Source organism: Ramularia collo-cygni (assembly GCF_900074925.1).
Source record: "Ramularia collo-cygni strain URUG2 genome assembly, contig: RCC_scaffold01, whole genome shotgun sequence".
NCBI classification, from domain to species: Eukaryota; Fungi; Ascomycota; class Dothideomycetes; order Mycosphaerellales; family Mycosphaerellaceae; genus Ramularia; species Ramularia collo-cygni.
The window spans coordinates 2171689-2187969 of record NW_019716255.1 but is presented as its reverse complement, the minus strand read 5'-3'; the positions used below and the strand labels follow the sequence as shown (position 1 = coordinate 2187969).

Genomic DNA, 16281 nt, shown 5'->3' with positions numbered 1-16281 from the left:
AACCAGATTCCTGTACAGTTCTATATTACACTTTAGCATCGTCGTCTAACAGTACATGAGTGGATGGTATATCTTCTTCAAACCTATGTCTCCTTCGACTGGCCATGACGAGCGTTGAAGTCAAGTAGCCAGCTGCCTTTTCCCATCCTCCTGCCGCGGCCCCTTCACAGAAGCAAGTGCCGCCACGATATCTTACATCGCCAACCCTCTGAATGCCATTTTACACACCAGCACTCTCACCCAAACTCCAAAGGACACCCTCATATACACCAAACATTATAGCCGCGCTCGGTACCACGCGTAGCATATGTGGTACGAGACCTCCATATAACGCGGCCATTCCCTCCTCTTTGAACACCGTCGTGAAGCAGCTCCAAAGCCCGGTATATTTGACTCTCCCACTCGCATCAACAGGTGCTTGCCGTAATCTCGTCCGGACAACTTCATGCGGATATGTGATGAGCGCAGCAACAAACTTTGCTCCTCCAGCAGCCGTCAATTTCCCGGTCCACTCCACCGTCTTGTCCCACGTCGTCGGCGGACGACCTGAAATGGCCAGTCTCTCTTGCCTTCTGGCTAGTGAGGATTTTGCTTGCTCGTAAAGCACCCATTGTAGTGTAGATTCACTGACACCCAGATAAGACGCTGAAAGTCCTCGGTATAGTCCTCGGATCCCTTCATGCCTCACAGTCTTCACCACGCAATCCCAGGCGTTCCTGTACAATCTGCCCTGCTGTCCAGAAGCCGCATCTTTCGCATGCTGCTTGTCCAATTGCAGTCGTGTCTTCACCAACCAGATGGGGTTCGTCGCTGTGCCCGTGATGATTCCTGCCGTCGCTGCAGACAKGAGATGTACACCTGCCGTCTCCTTTCCATCAAACAGAAGCTGAGAGTACACCCTCTTTCCATTCCCGTATGCCCAGAAGTTTATTGCGCGTGCAGGAACGACACCAACCAGATTCGGTCCCAGACCTTTGAACAAAGCCTTGTATCCTTCTACTTTGGGAATCTGAGCTAATATCTGTCCTGTTTCCCGTATGTGTAGAAGAGCGGCGCGAGCCAGCGGAAGCTCATGTGGAGGAGGAATGCCTTTTGCGGATCGGGAGGCGGCCAATGACGCTTGATAGAATGTGGACTGAAGGCGCGTCTTGAGGACATCAAGCGGAGAAGTCAGCGTTGCTGCTGTCATTCCGCCCGTACCACCCGCTACAAAATGTGTCCAAGGACGACGTTCCTTCAAGGGCGCCTCCATTGGAGCGGGAGTAGGGGAGGTTGTCGAAATTTCATTGTTGTTGGTTGTGATGATCGCACTGTTGGCGGAAGATGGCGGTTCTGATACCATGCGAAGCGGTTGATATGGCGATGATTCGAAGAGGATTTCCGGCGGGTAGATGATTATGGATGTTAAATGTTGGATGGATGATGTTTTCGGGCAGCTTTTGGCTTTCAACCTCGATCTCGGAATTCGGATCAGATCACGCTAGTGTCGCCGTTGCTCTAGCGCGAGAGACACTCCCGAGATCGCCGCAACGAGGTAGGTCTCCACCTGCATCTCGACCTTTCACGCCACTACTCTTCAATTCCCATACCCTACCATTTGACCACCTGCCCATAATCGAGGAAGTGTTGACAAAATGTTCGCCACTCCGATCCTCCGAGCTGGACAGCCTGGTTTCTGGAAGAGGTCATTAACAGAGTTCAAACGTCAAGCAGTGATAGCTGTGAACATGGAGGTACAATGCGCCAGAATCCTTACGGGATAATGCTCAGGACTGACTTTGTCTTTGTCAAGGGCCTGCATGTACCCACGAAACCTTTCCCCCTCATATACTTCGACAAGGAAGAGAGCATAGGCGCAACGAAAATCATGTGCGATTCAGATATGGGAGGATTCAGTACAGCGAGCTTGACATGGGTGCCACCACAGCGGAGTAGCAGGAGCTCAACGACATCAAGGACGACTACATCAAGTAGCGACGAAAAGTCAGAGGAAACAGCAATCACAGAACACGAAGGCGAACCAGCACATGCTTTGTTCAAAGGCACAATATCAACAGAACTCCCGCAGAACCGGCCGAACATTCAACGATCAGGGTATGCTGCGTTCCGCACAAGAGATCGAGGAGTCTCCCTATTCGGAAAGCTGCTGTGGGATATTGACCCCTACAACTACCTCGCTCTCCGCGTTAAGAGCGACGGGAGGAAATACTTCATCAACATCCAAACCGAATCGATTGTTCCCACAGATCTACATCAACATCTTTTGCCTTGCAGTAGACCGGGCGAATGGGAGACCATCACAATACCTTTTGCTGCGTTCGTGCGGACAAACTACGGGATGGTGGTGGAGCCACAACGGGAGATGTTGAGGCAGAAAGTGAGGAGTATAGGGATTGGCTTGACGGATCGAGTACAAGGGCCGTTTGAGTTAAGGGTAGCGGATATGTGGGCGACGAATCAGCCGCCAAAGAGAGGAGATGCGGATACTGGGTTTGACGTGCAAAGGGTGGACGAGAGGGGGACGGGAATGATGGACGAGGTGGAGCCAAAGAGGAAGCCGGGCGAGGAGGAGAAGATTCTGATTTGAGCATGGCTTGTCAGTACGGGATGCCGAAACCACGCAGCACGAAGCACAGCAAGCTGATGGGCACGTCTGCAAATCTAGCAGCGTTGCGGCGGTCCGTTGAACCGAAAGCTGAATGAGGCAGACGAATGTCGTCTTGCACACCGTGTTGGATCTACCACTGCTCTCACGACATCCCCTGTTCACAATCCGCCCGCTACACTACCAAGGAGTGATGCGTGCATCTACAGACATCGCCGGGCTTGGGGATTGCCCTACATCTTATGTTTCTCCCGCCGAGATCAATCATGGGCACCTAATTTTCCGCATCCTTCTAGCCGCATACTCGGTGAGTCGTCATTGCCTTCTCCCCTTTGAGATCAAAGAATGATTTGTTGAGCTTCAAGAATGCAAATGCGTTCGGAGTGCTTCAAAACCGCTACAAGTTGCCAGAAAGCTCTTGACCATAGATGTCGACACACATGCTTTGGTCTGCTTTACAAGTTGTATGTCTAGATGTTTGTCACTCTCTGGTTGATCGTATACATTGCTCTTGTCCCGCGTTCATTGCATCTTTTTTTTCCACCGAACGGGAAGCAAGTCTCCAACCGAAGCCACCAGTCCGACACAGCCGCAAATTTCAAAAGGCAACAGCAAGGGATAATGATATCACTCGTCGATATGAAGCGGGCTTATGCCGACATAAAATCAGCTCGCAATACAGCGATTGATGTGTACGAAATGGACAACATGCCGGTTTCTGACCATCGTTTCAAACGACTCGAGGGCGCTATCAAGGCTCTGCAATCGTTTTTGGATGGACTGGAGGATGCAATCGAGCATTTGGAGAATGAGGGGAAAACTGAGTGGGATGAGGGCAGGGTGATTGAATCGAGAGAGCGCGATTGATTTGGTGGGACGAGTTCGACGGCAGATGTCCTGGCTGTAAAGACCGGAGTGTGTTGATTGATGTTGTAATTGATATATGCCGACTGAATGTCGCTTGCATATCAACAAATGATAGGAGGTCCTTCGCATGAAGCAATATTTGACAGGGTTTCCGCAGTTTCTGTACAATGTCTGTCACGATCAGGTGTCTCCTAGAGCTCTGTCCATACATCGTGGCCATTCAACATCCTTCAGAAGACTCAAGGTCTTCGATGCGGTGGAGATGAATCTTCAAATGAAGGTTGCCATGCCCGAGTTGGCGATTAAGGGGGATCAATGTTGCTCTACCGTGGGTCATGTCACTGAACATGCCACCTATACACAGCACTTTCGGGGGCCAGTCCGGGGTCTCCGTCTGCTCGGATGCTTTACAATACCTTCAGAACTTACCGAATATCATAGTTGATACGTCTCTCTTCACTGATCGGCCGAATAATTTGCCGGTGGAGAGAAATCTGGGTATTCAAACATGCCGACCACGCCAATAAGGGGCTTGCAGTGCGGGAAATACAATTAGTCGACCTTCTTACTTACCTTATCCAGGACGTCTTCCAGGTGGCAACGCAAGCGATAGCTGTCTTTTAACTCTATTCAAGGCAGGAATATCGGATCCGTCGGGGCGTCTTGTGATCAACTCGGACTCCACGCCATAAATCCAAACTCTATTCGATGCGTCCTCAAATGCTTTTGCGAGCATAAAGTCGCTTCCCTCACCTCAATTCAAACTCCTCCCCTCACCTTCACATACCAAAGTCGCCTCACCTCTCCCACAGGCCGCAAAAGTTAGAACCCATCCAGCCCAAACGCTCAACTTTGCCAAGCACAACCATGAAACTATTTGGACAACGCCGCCGTCGGCCCGCCAAAAAGGTCCTTGAATCTGCAGAGCACGCCGCACAACTCACTCCCAGCCAACGCAAACCGCCCGCAAAGGCACTCAGAAAGAAGCCCGTGCCTCTGCACTCTCAAAACCCGCCACGCACTCCACGTCGGCGCCAGCCCCTCAGAAATACACGCACCAACGGAGGCGCAACCACCCTTCCAACCTCTTTCCCCGAGCTCAAGGCTCCCTCCCAGTCGATTTCCGAGCTTTTCACGCAGATCAGACTCTTTCAGGGACTTGCACCTTCGCTGCACAAGAACGAGCGGCTGAGAGATTGTCTGAGTGATCTTCGTACTCACAACACCTTGTTCAGCGAGATGAACGAGAAATTTCTCCGGATGATTGCGGATAGTCCTGCGCCCCAGTCCAATAGGTCTCAGGAGGTCTCGAGCAATTTCAAGAAACAGCTCGCAGAAATCCTGCAGAACATTGACCGATTGACGGGAGAGGTGGAGGAGGTTCTTGTAGGGGACGACAGAATGAGAACTTCGGGAGAAAAGGCTGGAAATGTGTCGGTCTCAAACGTGCGTGAAGAGCGGGTGGATGAGGAGATGTATGACTGATGATATTGAACAAGAGGCTTTATGTAGTTATTCACTTGATTCGCAGTACCTGCCTTAACTCATTCAAATTCTTGGTCTTTAGCAGATGCCTGAAGTGCCACTTTGTTATTCCAGCATTAATGTGGTTCCAAATTCCTCGTCAAAGAGTCTTCGTTGCTTGATGTCAGAGATAAGAGCTATGCCAAGAATCAAGAGTCAAAGATCAAGAGTCTGCCAACGAAAACGCCAAAAACTCGGAGGACCGTCAGTTCGAACGAAAAATAGTAAGATCACGGTATCCTACATCGCAGTACTCTCCTCTCATGCATAACTTCGCACTCGAATAGTCAATTTCATTCATTTCTCCGGTCAGGTGCCCCGTAGCTTACCTAATGCGTCATCAACAGGTCCCATGGCTCCCGCAGTCTTCTTTCGGATTTGGAAGAGCTAATTCCCAGCTCTCCAGTTATATACTTCTCCAATATCTCTCCTTCCCTTGTTGAAATACCAGAGTATTCATCAAGATGTCTTCGACGACTCCACCGCGCAGGCGGTCTTACGCGGTCCATCTCGGCCCGTCTCCATCATCGTCACACCAGGAGACCACCAGGGAGATTTCGCTCTCTCCCGACACTTCCGTGATGGATGAATCCACTCCAGAGATCACCCCGGCATTTCTCGCAACCTGCGAATTGATCATGAGCAACATACCATCCGCCAAMGCCCTCAAAATCCATACCAAGCACGCCCTCGCGCTTGCCCCATCCGAGCATAAAACCTCCCTTCTGCTTCGCCAATTTGCGAGGGCACATGGCTGCTATATTTCCTTCCGTAGACTCCACGAAGATCTCATGCAAGGAGTGTGGGCTACTTCTCGCATCATGAAAAATGCCAGATTCAAGGCCGCGGTCGAGGCGCTCACTGGATCTATGCATGAATTATCGGATATGATCGAAACCTGCATTGAAAAAACGATCGAACATGAGATGGGAAACAAATTTTTGGTAGCTCGGCGGACTTGGGTGAAGATGTTCAATGAGAAGAATGGAGGAAAGGGTTGGGACAGCGAGAGTTCGGAATTTGATGAGGAGGTTGAGGCGGAAATTCAACGGATGAAGGAAAGACAAGATGCGGCGGAGATTCTCCTGAGTTTTTCACAAAACGAGAGGGTCATTGACGGCTGGGATGCGACACAGTGGAAAGTAGTGCCGAACTAGAGTTTTAGTGGGGAAAGTAAGTGAATACGGTAGATAAACGTCAGCGATGGCGATAAGATAAGCGAGCGGACGGACGGACTTCGGAGCTCGGAAAGTCGCGGTCGTCACATGCAAGGCAGCTTCAGCTTCACGTCACGTCCCGTCCCCTCTCCAGAACACGAATCTCCCTCTTAACTATAACCTATTGCCTTTCTCCCCCCCAGATTCAAGATGTTCCACTCTGGCGACTTGCAATCGGGTATCTCTCTTGCCATCGCGGAATCCAAGCTCGTGGCTTGTTTCGTGCACTCTCCGTCCGATTCCGAAAGCGCGACATGGKAAACCTGGCTCACCAATGAGATCCTCTTCGCCGCGATCTCTAGCAAAGCTGTAGTGCTACGGATAGAAGCCGAGAGTAAAGAAGCGAGTTTCCTGGCTGCCTTTTGTCCAATCGCAACGACGCCGACATTTGTTGTCATTCGAAATGGACAGGTACTGGAGAAGGTGGAAGGCGGAGTCTCAAGAGACGAGTTCGCCAGCAGAATTGGGCGGGCAATGGACGTCGACATCAGTGGAGACGGCATGGACATGGAGACAGAAGTAGAAACGGAGATCCCAGCGGCACAAATCACCACAGCACAGCAGCAACAACCACAGCAAGAACAGCAGCAACATCCAGACCCAGCCACAGTGAATATGACCTCCCTCTTTCCCGACCGCGCCGCCCGAACATCTGTTCAAAATGACCAGGTCCGCTCGGCAGAAGCCGCGGAGAAAGCGGCTCGAACAGCTGCCCGGCGGAAAGAAGCCGAGGAAGCGCATGCCTTCCACAAGGACAAGGGGAAGGGGAGAGCGAGCGAAGGTACCGATAAAGGCAAGGAAGCTGCGAGGCGAGACTACCTAGTTCAGCAGAGCAAAGCGAAACAAGACGCCAAGACGGAAAAGGCACGAATATTGGCGCAAATCGAAGCGGATCGCATGGAGAGGAAGGCAAGATCGCAAAGAGCGCCTACGGATGCTCCTGCTGCTTCTTCGCCGATGAACCCAAGCGCTGACGCGGCAAGTCGGCGGATTGGCGCGGGTGGGATGTGTGCACTTCAGATTCGACTGTTTGACGGGACGAGTATCAAGCGAAGATTCGAACCTTCGGCGACGCTGGAAGGGAGTGTCAGGGAGTGGATCACTACGCAGGAGGGCGTCGGACAGGAACCCTTTACATTCAAGATGCTGAGAGCGCCGTTGCCAAGTCGAAGCATTGAGATTGGAGAGGAGCGGCAGTCGCTGCTTGACTTGGGCCTGACGCCGAACGCCACGCTGGTGTTGGTTCCTGTCAAAGGGTATACGCAAGCTTACGATGGGAATGAAGGAAGAGGGTACATGAGTTCGGCACTGCACCTGGCGTATGGGATGGCGAGCGGTGCGACGGGGATGTTGGGAGCAGCTTTGACCTATGTCCCCGGTTTTGGGCCTAGTGAGCCTGCGGAAGGGAAGACAGCAACGGGACCGAGTGAGGCGATCAGAGAGGACGTGAGAGCTGATGCACCGGGCAAGAAAACAGAGTTCTACAATGGAAACTCCTCGGCTTTTGAGAGCCGGAAAGATGATGACGGAGAAGGGAAGAGAGATTGATTCGAATTACTTCTGGACCTAGCAATGACGTATGAGAAGAGAGCACAGCATCTCATCATCTTCTTCGCGTGCTGCGATTGGGCAAAACGATGCTCCAATGGTGACGAGTGTAGACATCAATGAACAAATACGGAATCGAACTGTGGTCTACTTGATTTTCCCTTATTTCTCAGCCCTACACTCCCTCACCTGACCCGAAAGTAGTGATGAGGTAGTGCAGATCTGAGGATAGCATAGAGAAGAGCCGTGTCAGCCAGGCAAAAGGTGACCGAGTGTGACCGAGTGTGACGAGTGACGAGCACGGCACCTGTGGTTTTTTTTAAATTGCAATTTCCATTTCGATCAAGCAAATGCAGCGCTAAGGTAGTACTTCAATCTCATAACTATCTACCAGTCCTCATCCCGCTCTGATCCCAAACTTCCAACAGAACATGAACTTTTCGTTCTCCACCAATGTATCCACCCTCGTCCTTGTTTGCATCCATCCACTCACTTCGCTTTCCAGCCCCTTATTTCTCCCTTGCATCCAATCCTCTCCTCAAATTCAACGCTTCCCACCCAAATCCTTCCAGAACCTGCCCAAAACCATCATTGCGTCATAAAGAATATCTTCCGCATTGTCAGGCCTCGCAACTCGGCCCTTGTATGACCCGATGGTTTCTCTCGCAATAAGCAAGTGCGAGATGGTGTCGCGAAGCTGCTGGATATTCACGTCTCGAACAGTCGGAATATTGGGTGCGTTGGCGAAATGACGCATCTCATTTGGCAGCTGCGTTGGGTGCTGAATATGTCCACCATCTGAGATTGGTATCGGGTAGACACCCGGCTGAAGTGGATATCCAACCGGGACAACCGGTTGTTGCGCATTGCGAAGTGGGACTGGGCCAGGAGGTGGACGCTCGGCTGGCATGTGATCCGGGTGAAGAGGATTCTCTGCCAGTGGGTGATCCTGTATGGTCCGCCGAGGCGGGACAATACCCATCTCGAACGAGTTATCGGGAGCTTGTACACCTCGTCGAGCTGGAGGATGCTGAGCTTGTGGACCGCTTGCTGGAGAGGCCTGCTGCTGCTGTAGCGGCCTCACAGGTCTAGGTGGCGGAAGCATCTGTCCCGTACGGATAGACAGCTCCAATTCTTGCGTGAGTGATGAGGCAGGAGGATCTCCGCCCTGCTGCTGCTGCTGCTCCGCAGCGTCCTCACCATTCGATCGCTTCCGCTTACGAGAAGACTCCTGCGTAGCATCGTACTGGTCCCTAATCTCGCAAGTGACAGCATATGGATCTGCTGTCAGATCACCGCCTTCTTCTCGAGTGAGCTGAATGGCGACCGCAACGTCTTCGGTTCTAAGAAGCATTGCTTCGGCTTGCGCAATGCTACCAGCAACTTGTGCATCACGGGCAACCTGTTGCGTGGCCGTCAGTCCACCACCAACTGCATCCAGGAGCTCCTGAGAAGGTTCCTGCTGCATCGACCCTCCCGCAGTAAGAGCAGCAAGACCAGCAGCTTTCCGCTCAGCTGGAGTTTTTCTGGTGGCTCTTGTTGGCTTGTTAGGTCCAGTCGAGGCAAGGTGGCTCGGTATTGAAGTCGCAGTACGATCTGAAGCCAGCGTGGAGAGGGCAGTAGTACCGGCAGGCTGTGCAGCGGGCGGCGACTGCTGCGCTTCAGGTCCCATCGAGTCTATACGACCTGACGGTGCTTCAGACATGACCTCGTCTTCTTGTGGTGGTACTTCCTGTGGAGGTGGCGCCACGATCTCCTCTCCTCCCTTCTCGCGAGCTTCGCCCGACTCGTTTGCCATTGCCTTTGTCGCACTGCGGGTCTGGCGTTGCTGATCTCCGGTAGCCATCTCTGCTACTAGAATTCGCGTGAACGGTTCTTCTTGTTCTACTGTGGTTTGTCGGATGGATGCACGGCAGTTTGATGATGTGTGTTGTTTGTGGTGATGATTGCTGTTGATGAAAAGTTTTCGGCTGCACGAGGAGRGGAAACGAAGACTTAGCGGCGCACAGAATACACTTACCAAGCAAGAGTGGCTACAAACGGACGAGGACCCCGTGATCACCCGTCTCGCTCTCTTGCCAGAAGGTAGAGAACATGGACTGAAGATCACAAGATGGGTATGAGCAGTCTACATATGCTGCAACGAGGCCATGCTTACCCCTATTTCTCACAGGGGCTCCGAGCACGGTGGTAGCATGGGATATGGCTACAACTACCTCCCTGTGCTTCTTGAGTATACCCTGTACGCGCCAGAGGGTGCAGGAGGGTCTCGACCTACCAGACCTTAGGACTATGGACCTCCTGAACATCTCAGGTTAGCCAGGCATGAATCTATGAGGGTACTCTCCAGCGCCGCAAGAGCTTCGTCTCATCCGCCAGACCTTCGCACTATCGCTAGTGATCATACGCTCTAAAGTCTCCATGATCCGATTACCGAGACACCCTGTCGCGTCTTCCATGAGGATCCTCTGTCCATCGTGTTCCTCTACGCGGCCAGTACCACTGCTCGTTTCAGTAGCCGTTCTAGTAGCCTTTGAATAGCCGCCGACGCGAGACGAGTTGGATCGAGAAAGCTTGCTCTGAGAGTCTCAGGGGTCTTTGCAGTACCATCATCTCCTATGTCACTCATCGCGTCAGCTTCGATCCACTGGTGATACTAGCAGTTGGAAGACCAAGTCCATGACCTCCCAGGGGACTCCCCATACTGTTACACCATCCATCCTTTCCCTCCCATCGAAGAGCCTTCGACGCGTCAGGGCTCGTTTAACACAACKACGCGTCAAAGGTATTCCTAGAACAGCAACCAACGACATGCATGCAAAGGATCAGTACTATTCCACGGTATCGAGYCGAAGTTCTACTCTACCACTAGTAAAGCTCGTCGAAGCCGTTGGATGGTTCAATCGAATCGACGCGTCTCTCTCATCGACATACTCTTCAAGATCTCTATGTCCTTTCGACGCGTCTAATACCAAATTGTACACTGCCTCCTATGACCCTCTGAACAGCGAGGCRCGGTAGGTAGTTTCCTATACGAGTAGAGCCTCGAAGGCTCCATGACTGTTCCACGATACCCGTAGCCACAGCGCTCTTCGAAAAGAGCGGCCGGGAAAAGAGCGATTAGTCGTTAAAAGACCAGGTGGATGACAAGATAATGTCCAAGAGTAACCCTAGGAAGATGCTACTTAAAGGAGCATTCCACACGACGTGCTCGATTGCTCGTTAAGAGGTTTCCGAAGCTTGCTAGACAGTGACCGGCTTAGACTATAGGGGTGGCCCTGTTCCAAGCGTCAGTTTCGCATAGGGTAAATTCTCTGCCACTCAAAAACCGTCCTGCTCACATCAGTGATTGAGCTCTACTGCTTCGAGGCCAAGGAAACTTACAAGGAACCGTCCATCAATATGGTTCTTGTGTTTCACAAGGAATGTGTTTAAGAGGACTACTGTGCAGACATAGGCTACGGTGAGTGACAAATGAAGAAGACGGAAGCTTCAATCAGCGAAGTCAAGATCGTACATGTTTACTTTATTACATACCCTTCTATCGGTCATCGTGGTTCGTGCGGTTACGTCTCAACAAAGACCCCTCGCCCTTGTGCTTGTAGAACTCATGCCCTCATGTGTCTCGTTAACGGCCGTTCCAATACATTCCACCGAATCTATGTGGTTGCCTGACTTCTCTTCATAGCTTGAAGTCCAGCACTATCAAGCACATCAGAGGAAATCTCCGTCTCCAAATCCTCCGAACGGATTTGGCGGTCTACCACCCATCCCGGCGCCTCTAGGGTGACCACCCGCAGGTCCTCCCGGCCCAAACGGATCGTCGTACCTAGCCCCAGGTGGAGCTTGTCCGTTGAAAGGACCACCGCGTCCGCCCTGTCCTTGGAAGAGGGGATCATCGAATGTGGGATGCATGCCACCACCTCCCATGCCGCCACCAAAGCCAGGTCCGATACCTCCACGTAGAGGGTCGTTGGGTCCTAGACCCTGCGGGTAGAGATCTCGCTCACCGATTCTTCCGAACCCGMCACCAGGTTGGCCTATTCCTCTGCGAGGACGCTGAAGATCAAGCTCGTCATCAAATCCTGGAATGGGTTCCGGGAGAGGACCGCGTGGACGTAGGGGCCGTGCGAGAGGGTCGTGAAGTGGATGAGGTTGAGCGCGAGGATCTSTGTCTTCCCTCAAAGGGTCGTACTGTGGTGTGTTGTCTTCCCGGCCTGGTGCTGGCTGCCTCGTGCCTGGCGTCGAAGCGGAGGACGACTCCTCATATCCCTCCTTCCTCAAGCTCGGCGCAAACTTCTGCACCAAATGCACTCTCATCAAACTTCCAAAGTCGCTCAATCTCCCTACACTGATGAAGGCATCCACCACCTTCTTCCTCTTTTCCTCTTCATCATTCCCCTCTAACGTAAGCGGTAGATTCCCCTCACTCACATAGTCCTGTGCCTTCATATCAAACGTCGCAGTCCTGTCGTCACCCAAAGCCATACCCATGATGACGACTTTTCCTCCCATCCTCGTGACTTTGATCAAGAATTCCATGCTCGATTGCCCGTGCTTGTACCGAAAAGCATAACTCCCACTCGTAGCATTCCATTCCTCCGGTAAAGGCTGTGTGTCCTCTGAATCCGAATGCGCTTCAATTCGGTGATCTTCCCCCAGTCCCACGAGCCGGAAAGCCAAGGCGATCATGGAGGCGTGAGCAGCCAAGGCGACGGCATCCCAAGAGTTGTTGATATGCGGCGTGGCGTCTTTTGGGAGGGAAGCTAGCATCAGTTTGCTGAGGCTGGGGTAGGACAGCGGGTTTGGGGGCGCTTCTGAAGGCATGTCGATTGAATTGTGACGGTAGGTTGTCATTGTGAATGGAAGGATGTAAAAGATGATTTATGTGTGGTTTGTCGGTTACACTGGCAGGGATGTAAAATGTAGAATGACGTCCGCTGCTGCCGCCTGTGCGAAGCGATGTGTTTGGCGGGGCCGCCGCATGTACGAGTTCGGTCCGGGTCGATCGGGTAGACTGTGGCGATTGCCGAGCCGATTCCAGCCTAACGGGCTTCAGGCAAATCAAGCGGAAGACCCAGCGAGCAGGACATATCAGTGAGGCTACAGAACCTCGTCGTTAWTGATCATACTTCTTCAAATTCATGTTCTCAATACTACTCAATGCTCTCATAAAACACGCGTGCCACCAGAGGCGTTGATTTCCCGACATCCACATTGGACTAATCCGCCCGAAGTTACCACACGTAACATGCCACCAAGGAGGCCACCACAGCCACCATATTAGCCATCACCGATCTCTTCACTCATAAGCACTCAGACTGGGTGGCAAGTCCTCCACCTTCGTACCCCACTCACTCTCGCTTTTCCCAAGATACAAGACCAACTCCCTTCCCTCCGTGAAGAAGTCATGCGTGATCCAGTTCTTCGTCCACTCCTTTCCGTCCAACTCTGCCCGTTGAATATAGACGTCTTCGTAAGTTGGATCGAATCCAACATTCCTGATCCTTGCCATTTTTCCAGTGACTGGACTTGTAATGTTCACATCCTCAAAGAAGGGTGGAGTAATCAAATAGACGTCTTGACCTGGATTTGGGAATAGCCCCATCATGGCAAAAGCTAAGAAAGCGCCCATGGTCCCTGAATCATCATTTCCGGGAAGACCTGCAGCAGTTGGGGAGAAGAATTCTGGGATGTAGAAGTGTGCGCGTTTAGCGGAGAGGGCGGGACGGCCTGTAGGACACATCGTCAGCAACTTTGTCGGCTTCCTCGGTGAAGAAGCAGATACTCACCAGCATAATGGTACTGATAAACCGTCAAGAAACTCGGCTCATTCCCAATGTAAGTGATGTTCTCGTCATGCATATACTCCAACCTTTTGACGAAGGTCTCCGCTCCCCCCATGGTCTTGATCAGCTTTGCCTGGTCATGTGGAACGTAAAAGGAGTATTCCCAGATGGAACTCTCGAACGTCTCACCCGCTGTCACTTGTAACGAGCAGATGGAAGTGGTGTTTGTGTCGATATTGGAACATCTGAGTGGTTCCTGAAACGCCCAGGTCATATTTTGGTATTTGGGTTGGAAGAAACCAGTGAAGCCTGTCGATTCGGTACTGTTGATCTTGTTCGATATTTGGTCTGCTTTGTAGAGATTCTGCCAGTTGCCGCTGGAAAGAGAGTATTTCTCGGTGTCGGCCATGTTGCCGAGGGCTGAAGCGAGCACAGAGATGCAGAAATCGTTGTAGCTGAGTCAATTGTTAGTGAAATGAAATTCGGGTGTTGGACGGTGCCCTCACCTGTACTCCAGACTCCTAGAAACAGAGCGGGTCTTGGTTCCGAAACCCTTGTAGTCAAAATCTTCAATGGGGATGTAGTTGAGCGATTTCCAGCTGTCGAGGCCTCCACGCCCTTGACAGCACCAATCTATCAGGCTGTCAGCTCAATCAAGTCATTCTACTGGTATCGGTCCAAATACCGTATGGCTCAACCTCGGCATCCTTGACCACCGCTTCGTACACCAAACCCCAATCGATCTTGCTGGAATTGATCTTTTGATACGCATCGGCCATTACGACATCGGCGTTGCTGCCACCTTGCGTATACCCTTTGCTGAGCGACATGTGGCAGTCAGGTAACCATCCGTGAATGTTGTAAAGCGTGAGAAGTCCCTGGAGCATGTCTTCGACGGCCGGTGTATCCAAAACCGTAAGGAACGGAAGCTGAGAGCGGAAGAGATCCCAGATGCTGTAAAATGTTAGCACGTCGGTGGCGCCACCTTCTCTGTATCAACTGACCAGTAGAAGCTGTCAAAGTATATGGTGTTCTCATCCACATCAGGTACCACCCCAGTATAGTTCTGCGGGTTCATCATCGTCCTGTAGATGCCGGAGTAAAAGTTCTTCAATGCCTTCTCGTCAACCCCGTTAGTAGAGACACTGATGGGTGTCATCTTCGCCCTCCAAGCATCTTCTGCCGCAGTCTGTATTCCTTGAAAGTCGTAATCCGGGATCTCAGCCTCGGCAAGACTGCACGCTTGCTCACTGCTTTTGAAACTTGTCCCAAGTCTTACAAGAACCGAGTCCTTGGACTTGAATCGATTGAAAGCTCCAGCCGGGACGGTGGCGGTACCACTTCGAATACCTGCAGGGACTTTAACTTCTTTGACATCTGCACTTCCGCGACTGTCGACGAAGATGCCATTGTCTCGAATAGAAGAACCTTGGAAGTCTGCACAGAAGTAGGCAACATAATCTCCCTCGCCGAAAGAGGGAAGGAAGCGTGCATTGCCTGTCATGCGGCCAGAAGTGGCATCTACCGCAATACTGGCATTGCTTTGGCGAGAGTTGGACAGATCAGTCAAGTCCATGAAAATTATTGGACTGCCGCTCCCTTCACTGGGAAAGGAGAAGCGGAAGAGAGAGGCGTGTTGAGTTGTCGTCATCTCAGCTTTCACACCATTCTGGAGCTGAAGGCCAAAGAACCCAGGAGATGCTTTGAGTGTGTCATTGATGTAAGGCGTTGCCCGTGCTTTCTTCGGGAACACACAGCCATTGATTGTGTCGTTCTTGCACTCTCCGTAGGCGAAGAGGGGAAAGAGACCGAGCGAAGGGGACGAGGAGCCCGTACCGGAGTCGTGCATTCCGGAGAAGCCAGTAACATTCGCTCCGTCTGTGGTGAAGCCACCTTGGTTCGATTGAGAGTCTGTGTCGGCAGATGCTTTGGCCAGTCCATATGGCAGACTTGCTCCTGCGAAGACGTTGCCTTGTCGTAAAATCAGCATTTGATCCGGCCATCCTCCCGCTCAACATCACTCACCTCCAGCTTGCGTGCCAATCAGTTGGTCAACATATTGCAATGGATCTGTGACGACCGCATACCCTCTGCATGCCAGCAGCGACAAGACAAGAGTGAGTGTCAACTCCATGATGCCGCCGTAAGAGAGTGGGGTGAGAAGGCAAGGAGAGAGGAAAGAAGATGTGAGCGCAGTTAGAAAAGCATCATCGAATGGAACAATATCAGACGAAACTCAACAAATTACTCTCTCGACATGGATCCCACCCCGCTAAACGGGAGGAGTGAAATGGCGGGGAAGAAGATGTGTCAGGTATGGGTACGGCGCCGTCATTCCGTTGAGGTTTGACTCGAGTATCCCCCCGATAGCGCACTGCAAGATTGTGTACTGCTGCGTCGCCGCGTCGGCCTATTGAATCTACGGGAGACGGCAGGCTTTCGCTGCGAGTCATCGGTTTGACCGCCTTGATGGCGTCCCTAGGAAGAAGCGGTAACAAGGAAGGACCAAGGATTCCGACATGGAAGATGCGGAGCCGGGGAATGGGCTGAAGATCTCCTGCTCGACATGCAGATCTCGCTGCGGAGACCCGAGTCGCGACCACGTGCTTGGTCCGCGATGCATAGCGTTGGGAATGTCGGTCTGTCCGTCGCTCGGCTTTGCCGAACCCTCCAGCTGTTATGTCTATGATGGACATCCATCCATGTAGGGAACGCGTGTGTCCCGTCCCGT

General features: G+C 52.0%; 7 protein-coding genes; 3 read left to right on the top strand and 4 right to left on the bottom strand.

The window, feature by feature from the left end:
- Positions 1-220: 220 nt before the first annotated feature.
- Positions 221-1342, bottom strand: RCC_12251 (related to mitochondrial carrier protein; the record flags this gene model as incomplete). Its single annotated transcript, XM_023765960.1, has 1 exon — positions 221-1342. One exon carries the CDS (start codon positions 1340-1342, stop codon positions 221-223), a length of 1122 nt encoding a protein of 373 aa, XP_023621728.1.
- A 292-nt stretch (positions 1343-1634) lies between these two features.
- RCC_00775 (related to complex I intermediate-associated protein CIA30 precursor, mitochondrial) lies at positions 1635-2587 on the top strand (the record flags this gene model as incomplete). XM_023765959.1 has 2 exons in its annotated part: positions 1635-1733; positions 1793-2587. The coding sequence occupies 2 exons, from the start codon at positions 1635-1637 to the stop codon at positions 2585-2587; spliced, it is 894 nt and encodes a 297-aa protein (XP_023621727.1).
- Positions 2588-4339: 1752 nt separating this feature from the next.
- RCC_00774 (uncharacterized protein) lies at positions 4340-4957 on the top strand (the record flags this gene model as incomplete). Its single annotated transcript, XM_023765958.1, has 1 exon — positions 4340-4957. One exon carries the CDS (start codon positions 4340-4342, stop codon positions 4955-4957), a length of 618 nt encoding a protein of 205 aa, XP_023621726.1.
- A 1406-nt stretch (positions 4958-6363) lies between these two features.
- RCC_00773 (uncharacterized protein) lies at positions 6364-7761 on the top strand (the record flags this gene model as incomplete). The annotated part of the gene is made up of 1 exon (XM_023765957.1): positions 6364-7761. One exon carries the CDS (start codon positions 6364-6366, stop codon positions 7759-7761), a length of 1398 nt encoding a protein of 465 aa, XP_023621725.1.
- A 544-nt stretch (positions 7762-8305) lies between these two features.
- Positions 8306-9607, bottom strand: RCC_00772 (uncharacterized protein; the record flags this gene model as incomplete). Its single annotated transcript, XM_023765956.1, has 1 exon — positions 8306-9607. One exon carries the CDS (start codon positions 9605-9607, stop codon positions 8306-8308), a length of 1302 nt encoding a protein of 433 aa, XP_023621724.1.
- Positions 9608-11475: 1868 nt separating this feature from the next.
- RCC_00771 (uncharacterized protein) lies at positions 11476-12588 on the bottom strand (the record flags this gene model as incomplete). Its single annotated transcript, XM_023765955.1, has 1 exon — positions 11476-12588. The coding sequence occupies one exon, from the start codon at positions 12586-12588 to the stop codon at positions 11476-11478; it is 1113 nt and encodes a 370-aa protein (XP_023621723.1).
- A 475-nt stretch (positions 12589-13063) lies between these two features.
- RCC_00770 (probable alpha-1,2-mannosidase family protein) lies at positions 13064-15684 on the bottom strand (the record flags this gene model as incomplete). XM_023765954.1 has 6 exons in its annotated part: positions 13064-13494; positions 13554-14005; positions 14057-14183; positions 14236-14504; positions 14555-15521; positions 15576-15684. The coding sequence occupies 6 exons, from the start codon at positions 15682-15684 to the stop codon at positions 13064-13066; spliced, it is 2355 nt and encodes a 784-aa protein (XP_023621722.1).
- Positions 15685-16281: the final 597 nt, after the last annotated feature.